Consider the following 18175-nt stretch of genomic DNA (forward strand, 5'->3'; position numbering starts at 1 on the left):
AAGGAAATTTTAGATGGGGTACACAGCTTTGGAAGGATTTATATGTGAGTGCAAAGATTTTAATTTAAATTCATTGGCGGATAGAGAACCAATGTAGTAAGCAACAATTGATATTCGAGCAAGATGTAGTGTGGCCAGGATAATAACAGCAATGAGTCTTTCAGCCACGTTTGAATTTAGTGCAAGGGCATAATTGAAGACAAGGAGAGGATAGTAATGCATTCTGCTGCCGTGACCCCATGTTCAAGAAGATCCTCCTTAAAATTGCTACAAAGCTTTTGGTCACCCCTTTTAATACTTTGTTCTTTGGCTCTATGTTCATATTTTCCTTAAGCCACTGCGAAGCATCTTGGGAATTATTTTATTGGATGGTTGTTGTTGTTGGTGTATCTTCACATCCATACTGTGTTTTTTCTAATCCTTTGGGAATAGTAGGGGAAGTAGTAGAAGGATTTCCAAGCTGATTATCAGCTCACTGAACTGCGTTGAACGTGCCTTCTGTGCCCAACATAATTTTTGTACATCTCAATCATATTCCCCTTCAGTCTCCTCTACTCCAAGGAAAACAACCCAGTCTATCTTCATAGCTAAAACTGTCCAGTCCCGGCTGCGGTCTGGTAAATCTCCTTTGCACCGTTTCCAGTGCTATCACATGCCTCCCGTAATGTGGATTCCAGAACGGCACACAATACAATGCTGTGGCCTAACCAATGTCATGTTTTTAAAAATCCAGGCTTGAAAGACATCTGGCCTTTTTGGAGCCAAGTGCAATTAAAACATCATAAACGTTTGGGCAAATGGACTTTTATTTATATTAAGAGGGTTCCCTGCGGAGTAGTTGATTAGAGATATTGTGTTCAGCTTAGTGAGATGATGTAGTTAATGTGAGGAGCTAAAGTTAAAGCAGTCAGGTGTTGAGGTTTTCAACGTTAGTTTTTTGACTGGAAGGTGAGCGGAGTTTCCTGAGGAATACAGCCAGAGATTCTGCATTACTCTGAAAGGGTGTCAAATCTCCTTTTTTCAAGCAGTCACAAAAGATCTCTCTTTTTTTCTTAAAGTGGAGCGTTTCTCTACAGCAAGTGTTCCTGGAGCAGAGGAGACTGAAGGAGAATATGATTGGAATGTATAAAATTATGAGGGGATAGATAAAGTAGATAGAAAGAAGCTTTTCCTCTTGGTGGAGGGATCAATGACCAGAGGGCATAAATTTAAGGTAAGGGGCAAAAGGTTTAGAGGGGATGTGAGGAAAAACCCAGAGGCTGGTGGGAGTCTGGAGCTCACTGCCTGAAGAGTGGTGTTGACAGAGACCCTCAGACCATTTAAGAAGCATTTAGATGCGCACTTGTGATGCCAAGGCATACAAGGCTATGGGTCAAGTGGTGGAAAATAGGATTAGAATACTCAGATAGTTGTTTTTGACTGGCTCAGATGCAACGGGCCTCAGGGCCTTTTTGGTGCTGTAGATCAGTGACTATGTGACTGCAGCAGTCATGCACACACTAATCCAGGCTTTTAACCCTTACTGCGCCAAATATATATAAGACAATATATCTGAAATCCTACATTCATCACACCTGACTGAAAATAAGTTATGCAAAATAGTAGAGAAAGAAATATTCAAACACTGAAGGCATAATCTGGTTTGCAAGGTAAACTAATCAGAGGGCATAAATTTAAGGTAAGGGGCAAAAGGTTTAGAGGGGATGTGATCCATCACATCTGAGTTTTACTTTCCCAATACAAAGTTGATGATGATGATTGCTCTATCCAACCTTCTGAAGAATTAGTAACTTTGAGGGAAAGACAACCTTAAAAATGTACCCCAACCCCAGGAGAACATTACGGCTGACAGAAGCTCTTTGTAAAGTTGTGTAACAAGTGAAGATTCTCCATTCAAGAATAATAGTTCCATGTCGAAGACTATCTTCCTGGAGAAGTGAAAATATGCTTTGCATATAATGTATGCCTGATGGCAAAGACATCAGCTCTGATAGGTAGAAATGCTCCAGGCACAATGTATAGGACAGCATGTCAGCTGCACCCATGCGACAGCAGAAAGATATATTAGTGTCGTATTTAAATTTCAGCACCAAGGTGCAGAGACCAACTTTACCTTCAGAACCATCCCAAAAAAACAATGGTTTGTAATAACAGAATAGAAAACTGATTCAGGAAATGCTATTTTTTTTCCTCAGAAAAGAAATCAAATAGAAAACTAGACTACAGTTATGAATATACCAAATGAATAGAAGAAATAGCAAAATACACAAAGCAAGCTTTTAGAATGAGATCGATCACCTCCCCTCTCATTGTCAATTCCAGATTTGCTCAGCTCGGCTACCTTCCGCTCCCTCCCGCTTTAACAAGGATTTAATTTTGCAATGCCATCAAAATAATCAAATATGTAGCTACACTGAGCTGACCATCCAAAGGATGAATTATGTATGCTGCATACAGATTCAAGGGCCTGCACATCATTCCAGGTTGCTGGCAACCTAGCTAATTAAGAATAAATCGGTTTAGACAATACAGAATCCCAATTATTGAGCTAACAATCGAAGAGAAAAAGAAAACAATGTTTCAGCATTGGTTCACTCGTGGTAAAGGAACATACCTGGCTGTGACGGTGGGAACACCTGTGTGAAAGACGAAGATCTCTCTCTTTTAACAGGTGGAGGATAGTTACCATCATCTCTGTCAGAATCTGAAGAAATAAATAAATTACATGGAGAAGACTAATTGTAAGTTCAAAAGTTTGAAGTGTGGCCATCATAGTTTAAATATCTAATCACTAGTGCAATTGGTGTTTAGAAAGCTGCAATTATTCTGACTTGCAGCCAAAAATGCACATGCAAGCTACAAATGCCTTCTAATTGACCATAGAAATAATTATAATTGCCTAGGTTTACCTTTTTAGACAACTTTCCAGAGTAGTTTAAAGCAAATTTTAAAAAACAGGCTACGTTTACTATAGCTCAATCTTATGAACTAAATATTAAGTGTGCTTCAGACTACCTGCAAACATGAGGATCCAATAGTATGTTTAAACAGGCACATAACCGAACATTAGCATCTATCAACTTAACACGCTTACCGTCTGCTTCTTCAGGACTGGAGGCATCTACTGGCCTCTAAAATATTAAAAAAAGCCTATTATTCTCAAATTCTCCTGGCTGTGTACATCAATTGTCAGTTATATTTAAAAAACAAACTTATCCCTGTCACTTGTCAACACGAGACAGCAGTGCTATAATTGAAATCAAAAAGAACAATAATTTAAAAGACTAATCATGAAAGCCAAAGATCTAGTAGTCAAGCAATCATTTGTTTGGGGCTACACCTACAAGTTACTGCAGCAGCCGAGTATTTTTTTAGGAATGAAATGCCATAATAAATGTAACAAAAGATCCAAAAAACATAGCCAGGCACCTGGTTTAGATCAAGTTTAGCTCCTTTACTTTCCATCAATTCTTTACATATTCAGTGGGGTTATTAAGATTTCAGTGAAGCACAACTGTGGCAACATTTCCATATTGATAAATACTTTGCACAGATTTTGACCCATCACGTGACTTATTTCCACACAGATTATTATATTTTCAGCTCTGCAATGTGAAGTGTCCACGCGTGATGCAATAAATTAAGTACCATTTCAGAGCTTGGTAAAGCCAGTGATATTCAAGGATAAAGAACAGCAAATGTATCAATCATGAAAGTAAAAAGATCCAAAGCTGATCATTACAATAGGTTAGACAATCATCCATTCTTGAAAGCATTTGATGGGATGATACAAATGGACATCTAAAAAGTGCTGGTATCATAGAAGTAGTCAGCAAAGTTTCAAAAGCAACAGAGTGCAGCGTGTAATCCTCTTGGAGTTTTTTTTTAAATGAACAAAGGAAATTGGCAAAGTTCCTTCCATGAAACTAATTTGGAAAGTTCGAACTGATGGAGTAGGACAAGTTACCCACTAAACGGATTGAGAATATGCTCTGCAATAGACTAGTTATTAAGGCAAAAACTCTGCAGATGGTTTAATGCTGCAATATGGAAGAACGAGCTGGATAGATCGAATAACGGCCCTCATCTGTAATTACCTTTGTGGCCAGTAAACAGAGGGTGGTGATGAAACATGAAAGTAATCTTAAACGTTAGATGACAGAAACAGGCAGCTGATCATCCTAACTCTAATGAAACAAAGACTTCACCTATCAGGTTTCTCTTTATAATTGTAAAACTTCACCTTTTATAACATGCCAGTCAATCAATGCCACAATTTTTTCATTACCTTAATGTCATTTTTATAAAGGTATGCCCAACACTATTTAAAATCTTCCAAATGCAGTGTAATGTCTACAACTTTAATATTATTCACTTTTTTTAACTTAATGCCACAATGGAAAACTAGAATCTTGTTTTACTTATTTTTGGTCCTATCTTTTTATGGTGCTGCCTTTAGTGACCCGTGCATCAGCACACCAAGATCCCTTTGCTCTTTGACTGCATTGTATTTGGGTATTTTTAATTGTTTTCTATACCTTTCACTGTGATATTAGTAGAAGGCCAGTGATATAGGAGGTAGCTAGCAGGACCAGCCATTTTCTGTATAGGGAGTATTCATATCATTTGGGGTGGCATGGAGGCTAGCGTTGCCTCACAGCTCCAGGAACTGCGATCCAATTCCAGCCTTGGGTCACTGTCTGTGTGGAGTTTGCTTTTCCTCCGTGTCTGCGTGGGTTTCCTCTGGGTGCTCCATTTTCCTCCCACAGTCCAAAGATATGCAAGTTCCGTGGATTGGCTATGTTAAATTGCCCCTTCGTCTCCAAAAGGTTAGGTGGGGTTACTGGAATACGGGAGTGGGGTGGAGGCATGGGCTTAAGTAGGGTGCTCTTTCAGTGGGTTAGTGTAGACTCGATGGGACGAAATTGCTTCCTTCTGCACTGTAAATTCTATTTTTCTAATTTAAAATTTAACGTTACTTAAATTTCCACTAGATCTTCCCCTATCAGGCTATTAATGTCCTCCCACTGTCTTTCACAATTCTCATCATCATTTGTCATATCTCCAGGTTTGATAGCACATAAAACTTTATAACATTTTATAATTCTGAACAATTAAGATTTAACCCATCATGTCTGCACCTATGTTTTTACCAGCAATACCCATTTAATTCCACTTTTCCTTGCTCTTCCATCTCTGTTAATTATGAAACCACCCATCTCCTTTTAGAATAGTTTAAGAACTTGACTTCAAATATCTGTGATGTATAATACCCATTTCAAAAACATATTTTTCCAATCTCTCTGTTAATTCTTAAATTTGTGCTCCTCATTTACCATCTCACTGACCAATGGACTGAATCTATCGCTCTGGCAAACTACTAGCACATACATCTGCTGAACTGCCTTCCCTGCTCTAAATTTTGAAGATCTTTACCATAATCATGACAATTCAGATCTATTTTTATACTAACCATAATTGTCTGAAAATCTGGAACATTTATTCAGAAGCCTCAGGATCCAAGCACAGTAACACTTTTTCTGGGAATTATGTGATATGGAGGTTCCAAGTTTATCACCTCCTGTTTGGGATGGATCCTTTCCAATAACTTGTTGAGCTTGTAATGTCGGTATTGTTCCAGAATCCAGTAAATTACAATCAAATTAACTTATGATAATTTGGATGGTTTCTTAATTTTTTTTAAATATTTTTTATTCTCCTCCTTTTTCACATTTTCTCCCAAATATACACCCAACAATAAACAATAATCAGTCACGAATGTAATGTCAATCTCCATCCTCGCACCAAACCCGCAAACATTAGCTCGCATGTTAACAGAAACAAATGACAAAAGAGGAATCAGGAATCACCCATGGTCACTATTAATACATACAGTGCCCCTCCCCGCAAGCCTCCCAGACCCAACCCCCCCCCCTAATGTTCGATGCGATCCAATTCTCTAAAGTACAAAATGAATAATGCCCATGAGTTGTAGAATCTTTCCATCCTTCCCCTCAGTTCAAATTTGACCTTTTTAAGCGTTAAGAATTCCAGCAGATCCCCCCGCCATGCCAGGGCACAGGGTGGAGAGGTTGATCTCCACCCTAACAGGATCCGTCTTCGGGCGATCAACAAGGCGAAGGCTACATCTGCCTTCGTGCCCGTTTCCAACCCCGGCTGGTCCGACAACCCGAATATGGCCTCTCGAGGGCCCAGGTCCAGTTTCACGTACACCACTTTAGAGATGACCCTAAACACCTCCTTTCAGTAATCATCCAGCTTTGGACAGGACCAAAACATATGAATGTGGTTTGCGGGGCCTCCCCCGCAACGTTCACACACATCTTCTACCCCCTCAAAGAGCCGGCTCATCCTTGCCCTTGTACGGTGCGCTCTATACACCACCTTCAGCTGTATCAGCCCCAACCTCGCACACGAGGTGCAGTTGTTCACTCTCCGGAGCACCTCACACCCGTCCTCCATACCCTCTCCCAGCTCTTCCTCCCATATTGCCTTGATCCCTTCTCGTGGTGCCTTCTCCTCCTTAAGCCCCGTAAACCGCCAATACTACCCCCTTCTCCAGTCCCCCTGTCTTTAGCACCTCCTCCAGCAATGTGGAAGCCGGCTCAAATGGGAAGCTCTGTATCTCCTTTCTGGCAAAGTCTCAAACCTGCATGTATCTAAATATTTCCCCCTGCTCCAGCCCATACTTCACTCCCAGCTCCTTCATTCCTGCAAAACAACCGGCAAGAAATAAATCTTTTAGTGTCCTAATTCCTTTCTCCTCCCATCTCCGAAAATTTCCATCCCACTTCCCTGGCTCAAATCTATGGTTCCCCTGAATCGGCATTTCCTTTGACCCTGCCCCCAAACCGAAATGCTGCCGAAACTGCCTCCAAATTCTCAACAAAGCTATTACTACCGGACTCCCGAGTATCTCCCCGGGGCCGTCGGAAGCGGTGCTGTCGCTAGCGCCTTCAATCCCGACCCCCTACCCAAACTCTCCTCCATTCTGACCCATTGGGAGTCAACCCCTCTGACCCAGCTCCGTACCTTCTCCAAATTCGTCACCCAGTAATAATACAACACGTTTGGAAGACCCAAACCCGCTGCCTGCCTTCCCCTCTGCAGCAGCACCTTTCTAATTCTGGCCACATTCCCTCCCCATATGAATGAGGTAACCATTGGCAGGAAAATCGGCAGACATTGAAAAATAAACAGGAATTGCGGCAGCACATTCATTTTAACCGCCTGTGGAGAGAACACAAGAGGTGATCGTCTCCCTGGACGCAGAAAAGGCCTTCGACAGAGTCGAATGGAAATACCTCATAGAGGTACTGGAGCGGTTCGGGCTTGGAACAGGGTTCACCGCTTAGGTAAAGCTCCTATACAACGCTCCCATGGCGAGTGTACGGACCAACAATACCAACTCCCAATACTTCCAGCTGCACAGGGGCACCAGACAAGGATGCCCACTGTCCCCTCTGCTGTTCGCACTAGCAATCGAACCGCTAGCAATCGCGCTCAGGGCAGCAAAAAATTGGAGGGGGATCCGAAGGGGAGGTAGAGAGCACAGAGTCTCACTCTATGCGGATGATCTGCTCCTCTATATCTCGGACCCACAAAGCAGCATGGACGGAATCATAGCGCTCCTGAAAGAGTTTGGAGCCTTCTCGGGCTACAAACTCAACATGAGCAAAAGTGAGATCTTCCCAGTACACCCGCAAGGGGGGGGGGGGGGGGGGAAGTGAGATCTTCCCAGTACACCCGCAGGGGGGGGGGGGGCAGCATTAAAGGGCCTGCCGTTCAAACAAGCCCGAAATAAATTCCGCTACCTGGGGATCCAAATAGCCCATGACTGGAAAGGGATCCACAAATGGAACCTCACCAGCCTGACGGAGGAAGTTAAAAAGGACCTGCAAAGATGGAACACACTCCCGCTCTCCCTCGCGGGGAGAGTCCAGACGATCAAAATGAACGTACTGCCCAGGTTCCTTTTCCTGTTTAGATCCATTCCGATCTACATCCCCAAGGCCTTTTTCAAAGCGCTGGACAAACATATCATGGCGTTCGTATGGGGGGGTAAAAATGCTAGGATCCCAAAGAAGGTCATACAAAAAACAAAATCCAGGGGGGGGGCTAGCCCTCCCGAATCTACAATTCTACCACTGGGCGGCAACAGCCGAGCGAGTAAGGGGATGGATCCAGGAGCCAGAAGCCGAGTGGGTGCGTGCGGAGGAGGCCTCCTGCATGGGAACCTCCCTCCGGGCCCTCGCCACGGCAGCACTCCCATCCCCACCCAAAAAACACTCCACCAGCCCAGTGGTGACAGCCACCCTCCAATCCTGGAACCAACTGCGGCAGCAATTTGAACTGTACAAAATGTCGGACAAGGCTCCCATCTGCAACAACCATAGGTTCAAACCAGCACTGACCGACGCCACCTTCAAAAGGTGGAGGCAGGACGGGGGGACACTGACAGTCAGGGACCTATACACGGACGACAGGATCGCAACACTGGACGAACTGACAGAGAAATTTCAGCTAGCTGGGGGGAATGAGCTACGGTACCTGCAGCTCAAAAACTTCCTACGAAAGGAGACAAGGACGTACCCACAACCGCCACGACAGACACTATTGGAAGACCTACTGGACGCAAGTATCCTAGAGAAAGGGAACTGTAGTGACATGTATGACCGACTGGTAGACAGGGACGACACCGTACTGGACGCAACAAGAAGGAAATGGGAGGACGACCTGGGGATGGAGATAGGGTGGGGACTCTGGAGCGAAGCACTGCATAGGGTCAACTCCACCTCCACGTGCGCAAGGCTCAGCCTGACGCAACTAAAAGTGGTACATAGAGCCCACTTAACGAGAAACCGTATGAGTAGGTTCTTCCCGGAGGTGGAGGACAAATGTGAGCGGTGCCAGAGAGGCCCGGCCAACCACGCCCACATGTTCTGGTCTTGCCCCAGACTTGTGGAGTACTGGACAGCCTTCTTCGAGGCTATGTCCAAAGTGGTGGGGGTGAGGGTGGAGCCATGCCCGATAGTGGCGGTCTTCGGGGTTTCAGACCAGCCAGATCTATTCCTGGGGAGGAGGGCGGACGCCCTTGCCTTTGCCTCCCTGATTGCCCGCCGTAGAATCCTGTTTGGCTGGCGGTCAGCAGCACCACCCAGAGCTGCAGACTGGCTGTCCGACCTCTCGGAATCTCTCCAAATGGAGAAAATCAAATTCGCCATCCGAGGGTCGGACGACGGCTTCCACAGAACGTGGGAGCCATTCATGCAACTGTTCCGGGACCTGTTTGTGGCCAACGTACATGAGGAAGAATAGTCGGGTGGCCAAGAACCAGGGGAAAATGGGCGGGAATCGGGGGAAGGTAGCCGGGGGGAGGGGGGGCTACGGGCTCGGTATGGGGGTTTGATGGCAAGCCAAGGCCCAAAACCAAACTATAAATAAATGCCTATAAACATGTGCCTCGGCCATATTGGGGAATGTAAAATATGTATGCTGGCTAAAGGGGGCGGCCACAATTATTGTTATGAAGATACTTACCTGTAAATATTCATGTTAAATTTTTGTGTTTTCCTTTTTTTTTCTCTCTCTCTAATAACATGTAATTTGTCATATATAAAATATGAAAACTCAATAAAAAAACATTTATAAAAAATTTTTTTAACCGCCTGTACCCGACCTGCTAATGACAGAGGGAGACCATCCCACCTTGCCAGATCAGCTTTCACCCGCCCCACCAAACTAGAAATGTTGTACCTGCGGAGCCCCCCCCAATCTCGGGCAACTTGACCCGTCCCTTTTCATTATTAACATCGAACCCCCTCCCAGAATCCCCCCCTGCACTTCCCCTCGAGAAAGTGATGGTTTCTTAATTAAGAGAGTTGGAGGAACAAGGAAAAGTGGGACCAAACTTGGTACTGCTGGTTAAAACACAGGGCACACTTGATGGGTTAAATGTTGTGTTTTGGTAACTTGTTCATAATTATAGAATGTTATAACTCATTAAATTATACTTACTCTGATATAGTGGGAATGATAGCTTTCACAGACTCAATTTATAAATCCAGCAACTGAAGTGGCTCATTTATATTTCAACACATTATTCACAAGACAAGTGATATTGCCGTTCAGAAAATGTATGGAAATCATGGCTTTGTAAATGTGGGCATTGAAAAAAAACAAGGAAATCATGTGAGACTTTCACAGATCATTGGTTCGACTTCAGCTGGAGTATTATGTCCAACTCTGGGCACCGCAATTTAAGGAGGAAATGAAAACCTGGGAAAGAATACAAAGGACGTTTATCAGGGATGAAGGACTTGGGGGCAGCATGGTGGCACAGTGGTTAACACTGCTGCCTCACGGTGCCATGGATCCGGGTTCGATCCCAGCCCCAGATCACTGTGGAGTTTGCACATTCTCCCTGTGTCTGCGTGGGTCTCACCCCCACAACCCAAAGATGTGCAGGATAGGTGAATTGGCCATGCTAAATTGCCCCTTAATTGGAAAAAAGAATTGGGTACTCTAAATTTATTTTGTTAAAAAAGGGATGAAGGATTTCAGTAATGTGGAGAGAATGAAACACATTACCCTGTAGCTGAAACAGTGATAGAAACATATTCCACAGAAACGTTCGAAAGGCACTTGAACATGTAATTGTAGCACGCAAATATACCGGGTTATGAGGAAAATGCTGGGGTGAGAAACTATATTGCAGAACTCCTTCAAACACCAGCACAGGCACAACATGTTTCCCTCCAGATTGTAAAATATATATATATATATATAATATATATATATATATATATATATATATATAGAGTCATTGCTGAGAATTAATACACAAAATGCAGCCATAAGTTGTATCTATCTTGGAAATAGATCACAAAATTAATTCAGATGAAGGCAGTGAATGAGGCTTACTTTAAGCATTTACACATTTAGAAACATTTATAGTCCCTTATGCACTGTTTCTTAAATGATTCCAAACAAGTTTATTCTAATAGTGCTTACTCTCCAAATGAGGAAATTCCTGACAAATCTTGCCTTTCACCAGTTTGAACCCGTGCAAAAGGTCTTGCAGTGACCACTGAGCTTGAAGTAAAAGTCTCCCCCAACAACTTACATACATTTGTCCACTGGCATCATTTCACTCTTTTTTGCCTCTGCACCCCCACCCTTCCCTCCTTGCCCAAAAAGCAAATGGTCATATGCAGCACATTGTCTAACATTGACAATATTTTTACTTGCAGCTCAGAGGGTGCTTTCTCTTCAAAACAATCAAGCTTTGATTTTATTCCCAAGGGCTCTGGAGAATGCTTCATGAAGAAAGATTACAAACACGGTCATCAATTCTGAGATCCAAACATAGTTAAGACTATAACCTGTACTGCTGTTATCAGATATTTTGATATGGATCTCAGCCTGTCTTCTGCACTCAGGAGCTGCTTGACTGTCATTTATGCAGCACCACAAGAGTGAACTCAGTCTAGGCACAGAGAAAGTGGCAATGTAATTTAAAGGAAGCCTGTCATGAAAAGGAAGCATTTCAAGAACAAACCAACAGTAGGTCAAATAAAAACAAAGACAAGAGGATTAAATCTGTACAGGCAGATCAATTGGTTAAATACTCAGGATCGACTGAAGTACAGAGAAGAAATAACAAAAAGATAGGAATTCTGCCAACAGATCGAGAAATGGCTGAGCACCAAGCAGCATACAAAGACTAATGGTGCGCAGGACATTTAACATTAAGTGTGATAAAGAGGATGATGGTAATCATCAATGACCAAGGACAACAGAAAAGGGATACAGAGCATTAACTTAGCAGTTAGAAACAGTGGCCAATTTAAAAAAGATAAATGAAACTAGTTGTTGGTGAGGCCAAAGGAAGGTGTTTACTGAAGGCAGTTCCACCTCTTTTCATAGAATCATTGAATGGTGGCCACACAGAAGCTGATTTGGTTTGTCATGTCCATACCACCTCTTACAAGAGCAATTTATCATATCTGCTCCCTGATCCTTTCTTTGTATCCTTCAATTCTTTTCCCTTCAGGTGCCTATCAGATTCACTTTAGAAAACCACGACTGAATCTGCCACCACCACCTTTTCAGACAATTAATTCCGGATCATAACCACCCACTGCATTAAAAACTGTTCTTTCCCATGTCAATTTTTTTGCCAATCACAGGGCTAAATCACTGGCTTTGAAAGCAGACCAAAGCAGGCCAGCAGCACGGTTCAATTCCTGTACCAGCCTCCCTGAACAGGCACCAGAATGTGGAGACTAGGGGCTTTACACAGTAACTTCATTTGAAGCTTACTTGTGACAATAAGCGAATTTCATTTCATTTCATCTGTGTCTCAACCCTTCTGCCAGTGGGAATAGTTTATGTCTATCTACGCTGTCTAGACCCCTCATTATTTTGAGTACAGCTATCAAATGTCCCCTCGAGAACAAACCCAATTGTCTACCCCAGGACTATTATTTTCTGCATCTGTTCTAAAGCCTTCATATTCTTCCTGGAATACAATGCCGGAAATTGGTCATAATACTCCTGCTGAGACCAGCCAGTGTTTGATAAAGGTCCATCATTAACTTCTTTATTTTTGTACCGTACACCTCTATTTATAAAGCTCAGATTCCCATATGCCTTTCTGACCACTTTCTCAAACCCGCCCTGTCATCTTAAACTATTTGTGCATTTATATCCCTCAAGTATATCTCTTCCTGTAATGTATTGGACCACATCTTGAGTAGAACCCAAAGTAATGTCGTAGCAGTTATTTTCCCAAGGCGATGGTGCTGCCTACTTGTGGTAGATTAGGGAATGTCTGTAATTTAAAAGCCAAACCATAGTTTAAAAAGTGGCGAAGGAATATCACCATCTTGCAAGCTTCCCTTACAGTAAAAGAATTAAAATAGCTTTACCCCTCCAAATTTGTATACAGAGGTCAGACAAATACGTACCTCCTGACAGTGGATTGGGAATACCAAATTATTTCAAACTCTAAAATTATATTTGTACAGATAAAGATAAACCCAAGCAACAGCACAGGTGCAATGACTGCTGATACCATTATATTTTAAAAAGTAAACTTACTATCTGATGGAAGAAATCTTGTTACTTGTAACATTTTGAAAACACCTTAAAAGGAATAAATCATATTGCCGACTACAAACTGAAAAAAAAGTAGATGCCAAGAACGCTGACATTTTCTACCATCATCCTACCACTGACAGAGTTACAAATCTGACTGGTTAATAGCTGGATCAGATTTTGAAGAAAGAGTAACAGAACCCGAGTGCTGCACACCATTATTAAGGTACAAATCAGCCTGCAACTTGTGGAGAGCAAGAAAGACCCCATAAATTTCAAATCGCTACAAGTAGCTGGCTGACTGTACTGCTCCACTTTTATGGAAAGTTAAGCCTAATAGTTAACAGTTTAAAGATGCCAGAACTATTAATAACCTCTTGACCAAAAAATAAGCAAAATTATGGAATTTCAGTCTTCAAGTTTTGAATTGTTATTGGAGATTTTAAAATGCAAAGTTGTTTTATTTTTCAAAATCTCTTTTAATGCAATGTTTTCCCCTCTCAAATTATCTTTCTGCTCATATTTTGACATTGAATTCACTCTCCTCAGTTCTTCCTCTGCTTATTTTTCGATCCTTTAATCTACTTGATTAAAGAGATAGACTGTTTACCCCCTGCCCTGTTATCAGCACGCACTAGCAGCTTTATGGGCAATTGTTTTTGAAAGCTGGAGACGGTTAACTGACGCAATATGCCATGCTCAAATAAAAACTGGAACTATTTTTCTAGTGCCTAATTAACTTCAAGTTAGTCCCAGTACCTTCCCTAAGCTAGTCCTGCTCTCTGAACAAGGTACCATCAGGTAATTGAGTGATTCTCAAAATGCCACCAATATCTGTATCCTTCTCATCTATTCCACTAGTGGCTTCATATGGAGCCAATCCTGGGCTCCCCCATTTTGCACTCCAGCTGAATTCTTTCCTGTCTCTGCATTTAATTATCCCAACATTCGCTCATCTCAAACTTAGTGCCTTTGAGAAGTTCCTTGATTTTTTTGTTACCTTGTTTGATGCCGGAGCAGACGAGGTCATTGGTTCAAGTTTTTCCTATAAACACAGCAGTTATGATAAACATTTTAAAAATTTTAAATATAAAAATCAAAATTCAACACAATGCTTTACAGTGCAATATAAAATTGAAGCACAAGTTAACATTTATGACTTTAGATAGTATTTAAACTTACTTTTTCTCAACAAATTCCTACCTTGCCCTCTTCGTTCAGTGTGGCACATTGCACCTTTTGGTAACTCATCCAAATAGTCAGTTGGACATTTCAAGAGTAAGCTTTGGAAGCTTATCAAGCCTATTGTGGATTGGGGGATGGCAAGTGAGAGAACATGATAGCTGGGACTGACCCAGTTTTCATCTGATATCCAGATACAGTTTCAGTAGATCACTGGATATCAAACAGGGTCCAAATTAATTGACAATTCTCTCCTTAATTCAGGTGCGGGGGCCATAATAATGCCCCCTACCTCATTCCAGCTGAAATCAGCTACTAATTACAGACTGGAGATCAAGCCTGAGATCCTGTTGCTTTGCATAGATGACCTATTCACTTAAGTAAACCTGCTGAACCACTTGTGAGAGTGTGTTTTAATGCTTAAACGGAAACATGAGACAAAGACAGGTCGAGGATATACCATGAATAGAGGTTTATTTACATTTAGACCCCAAGTTGTCCGTGTGGAGTTTGCACATTCTCCCCGTGTCTATGTAGGTTTCACCCCCACGACCCAAAGATGTGCATGGTAGGTGGATTGGCCACGCTAAATTGCCCCTTAATTGAAAAAAAAAATAATTAGGTACTCTGAATTTTAAAAAAACAATAGCAAAGTAAATCAGAGAGTATACTACACCAGCCTTGAAAATTGGAGAACAAAAAGAAAGTGATCTTTATATCAAGTTCTTCAAAATGTTCTCTTGCTGAATCACTATCACTTAAGGAAGGGTCAAAAAATAGTGAAGGATACAAGCAGCATTGTAAAGAATAGGAAATAATATAAAGTAAGCCTAGAAATAGTGGTTAACTGGCATCCAGCCTGGATGTTAAATCTAACAGTTACACTTGCAATGACTGAAAAATAGAGTTCCACAATCCAAGTGATCAGCAAGGAATAGGTCAACTAGATCTGGTGTAGTTATACACTAAGGATGCTCAAATGTGAATCTCACAGAATTGAAGGAGCAAGGATGGGAACTATACCAGGAGAACAACAAGGATAGGAGACAATTGTGGTCCTACAGGGAACAAGAATGTTAAAGTAACGGGCAAAAGAATAATTAAGCAAAGCAACAAGCAGAGACCTAAAATTGAGGGATCTGGGGATTTTGAAATGTAGGTGACTTGAGGGAGGGGTGTTGCATTGGTGATTGTATTGGAATTGAAGGAGGGTAGTAAGATGTGGGTGATGATGGAGAACAGGATATAATCAGAAATAATCTTGTCAATGATTGAGACCAAATGTGCAAAGGACGCAAGAAAGGACAAAGTTGTGGAGATTGTGGAACACATGGGTGGGGAGTTTGATGAAGTGTGAAATTAAGAGATAGCACTGAACTTGTTGAGGAGGGACAAAGGGAGTTGAGATACAGAGACCAGGGTTACCAAGGTCAAGGAGCGGCTTGGTAAAGAGACAAAGGAAAGAGAGAAGATATTGGGGAGGGTATCAATGTGGGCCTTGGTGGTTGTAGACTATAATGTTTTCAAATGAATGGCAAGAATGGAGGAGATTACGTGGTCAAATGGGAAGCTATTGTTCATGTAAGAAGGGCCTTGGTATGACAGCTGTGATGTACAGGGTAGGTGGACTGGCCACGCTAAATTGCCCCTTAATTGGAAAAAATGAATTGGATACTCTAAATTTATTTCAAAAAAATTTTTTTTTAATTAAAAAAAATTTGAAGCTTGTTAATGCGACAATTGTACCATGTACGAATAATTTTTTCAGTTGTGTTGTAGTTCAGTTTGTGTTTATTAAATATGAAACCTTCGTTAAAATATATATATATTTTTTAATTCTAAAGCCTCTATTGAACCTGCTTTTGGTTTTCTCTGCTCCTGTGGAAATCATCAGAGTATCACAGTCCCACTTCACGGCAAGTTTCTAATGCGTATCGTCATCCTGGTAAATCTAAATTGTAATTATTTGAAACCTTAAGACAGTTCTGTTCATCCACATCATTTCCATTAAGTCCAGATTTTCTATTAAGCACTTACTTGCTAGGTTTTCTCCTAAAATGTATCATCTCACCCACATCTATGTGAAGTGTAATCTGTTAGCTATGCCCATGTTCTCCAATCTATCACTTCCTGGTATCTTTCTGCCTCACTGTTTGATAAACTTTCTACTTTTGTATCCTCAGTTAATTTTAATTATGTTTCTTATATCTGATGTATATGTCACCAGTCCCAGAGGACGATAGGCTGCTTTCCCCTTTGAGAGTTGACTGGCGGTGATTTAACCTGAGGGTCACCACACCTCAGGTGAGGGAGAAGGTTGAGAAGGCGGTGCCTTTATGAATAACCTCAGTCGGTCGAGGAATTGAACCCATGCTATTGGTGTGGCTCGGCATTTGCCAGCCAGCCACTGAGCCAACCAACCAGTATTCATTAAATACACACACAAAGACATCTAAAAGTGGATCTAGCAGATGCCTGAAGTACACCACTTCCAATCCCTCTAAAATCTGCGCAACTCATTCTTTGTTTCGTCCATCATCAAATTATTTCTATACTGTTACATTTTCTCTTGTATCATACAACTGATGTCACAAAACACTTCAAACTAAAGTAATTAATTAGTTGTGAAGTGCTTTGTAGTAATTTTACAGCAGGAATAAAGAAAGGGTCAGATTTTGCGGTAAGTTAAGTGTTCACCATTATTACTGGCCAAACCGGACAGCAACTTCTCACGAGTACACATACAAATGTAAGAATCTGGAAATTGTCAACCTAGACACAATGCCCTCTGTAAGCTGTGCAAAAACCCATTCAAATGTATTATAGAATTTACAGTGCAGAAGGAGGCCATTCGACCCATCGAGTCTGCACCGGGACTTGGAAAGAGCAGCCTACTTTTCTTTTAAAATTAGAGTACCCAATTATTTTTTCTCCAATTAAGGGGCAATTTAACGTGGCCAATCAACCTAACCTGCACATCTTTAGGTTGTAGGGGTGAAACCCATGCAGACATGAGGAGAATGTGCAAACTCCACATAGACAGTGACCCAGGGCCGGGATTCGAACCTGTGTCCGCAGCGCCGCAGTCCCAGTGCTAACCACTGCACCACATGCCGCCCCAAGAGCACCCTCCTTAAGCCCTGCCTCCACCCTATCCCAGTAATCCCTTTTTTTGGGGCACTAAGGGCAATTTGTCATGGCCAGTCCACCTAACCTGCACATCTTTGGACTGTGGGAGGAAACCGGAGCACCCGGAGGAAACCCACGTAGACACGGGGAGAACGTGCAGAGTCTGCACAGATGGTGACCCAAGCTGGGAATCGAACCTTGGACCCTGGAGCTGTGAAGTAACTGTGCTAACAACGGTGCTACCATGCTGCCCAAATGGTATTGAATGGTATGAGGTTTCTGTATTGACATTGTGGACACTGACTAAATTCACCGTAACAGATAGGTTTGTCCATCCAGTTTAAGTATCCTTCTCAGGGCGAGATAAGTCTTAATTTGGGCAGCACGGTAGCACAAGTGGCTTCACATCACCAGGGTCCCAGGTTCAATTCCCCGCTGGGTCACTGTCTATGCGGAGTCTGCACGTTCTCCCCGTGTCTGCGTGGGTTTACTCCGGGTGCTTCAGTTTCCTCCCACAATCCAAAGATGTGCAGGTTAGGTGGATTGGCCATGATAAATTGCCCTTAGTGTCCAAAAAAAAGGTTAGGAGGGGTTATTGGGTTATGGGGATAGGGTGGAAGTGAGGGCTTAAGTGGGTCGGTGCAGACTCGATGGGCCGAATGGCCTCCTTCTGCACTGTATGTTCTGTTCTTTGTACTGCCAAACAATCTCTCTCACTGAAAAATAACTTTTACAAGGTGAG

The 18175-nt window shown here is 42.3% G+C and overlaps 1 protein-coding gene across 7 annotated transcripts in view; it reads right to left on the reverse strand.

Moving 5' to 3' along the window:
- ranbp3b (RAN binding protein 3b) overlaps positions 1–18175 on the reverse strand; it is a 110073-nt gene that overhangs the window by 69763 nt on the left and 22135 nt on the right. For 5 of the 7 annotated variants that reach the window (XM_038778084.1, XM_038778083.1, XM_038778079.1 and 2 more), the window contains 3 exons: positions 14123–14167; positions 3095–3131; positions 2615–2704 (listed from right to left, as the gene is read on the reverse strand). In XM_038778084.1, the coding sequence (XP_038634012.1) occupies positions 2615–2704; positions 3095–3131; positions 14123–14167 (172 nt within the window). Of the gene's footprint in view, positions 1–2614; positions 2705–3094; positions 3132–14122; positions 14168–14785; positions 14825–18175 lie in introns of those variants that run through there. The other 2 variants (XM_038778081.1, XM_038778078.1) reach the window with 2 other exon arrangements.

The sequence above is a fragment of the Scyliorhinus canicula genome, chromosome 18, assembly GCF_902713615.1.
Source record: "Scyliorhinus canicula chromosome 18, sScyCan1.1, whole genome shotgun sequence".
Lineage (NCBI taxonomy): Eukaryota > Metazoa > Chordata > Chondrichthyes > Carcharhiniformes > Scyliorhinidae > Scyliorhinus > Scyliorhinus canicula.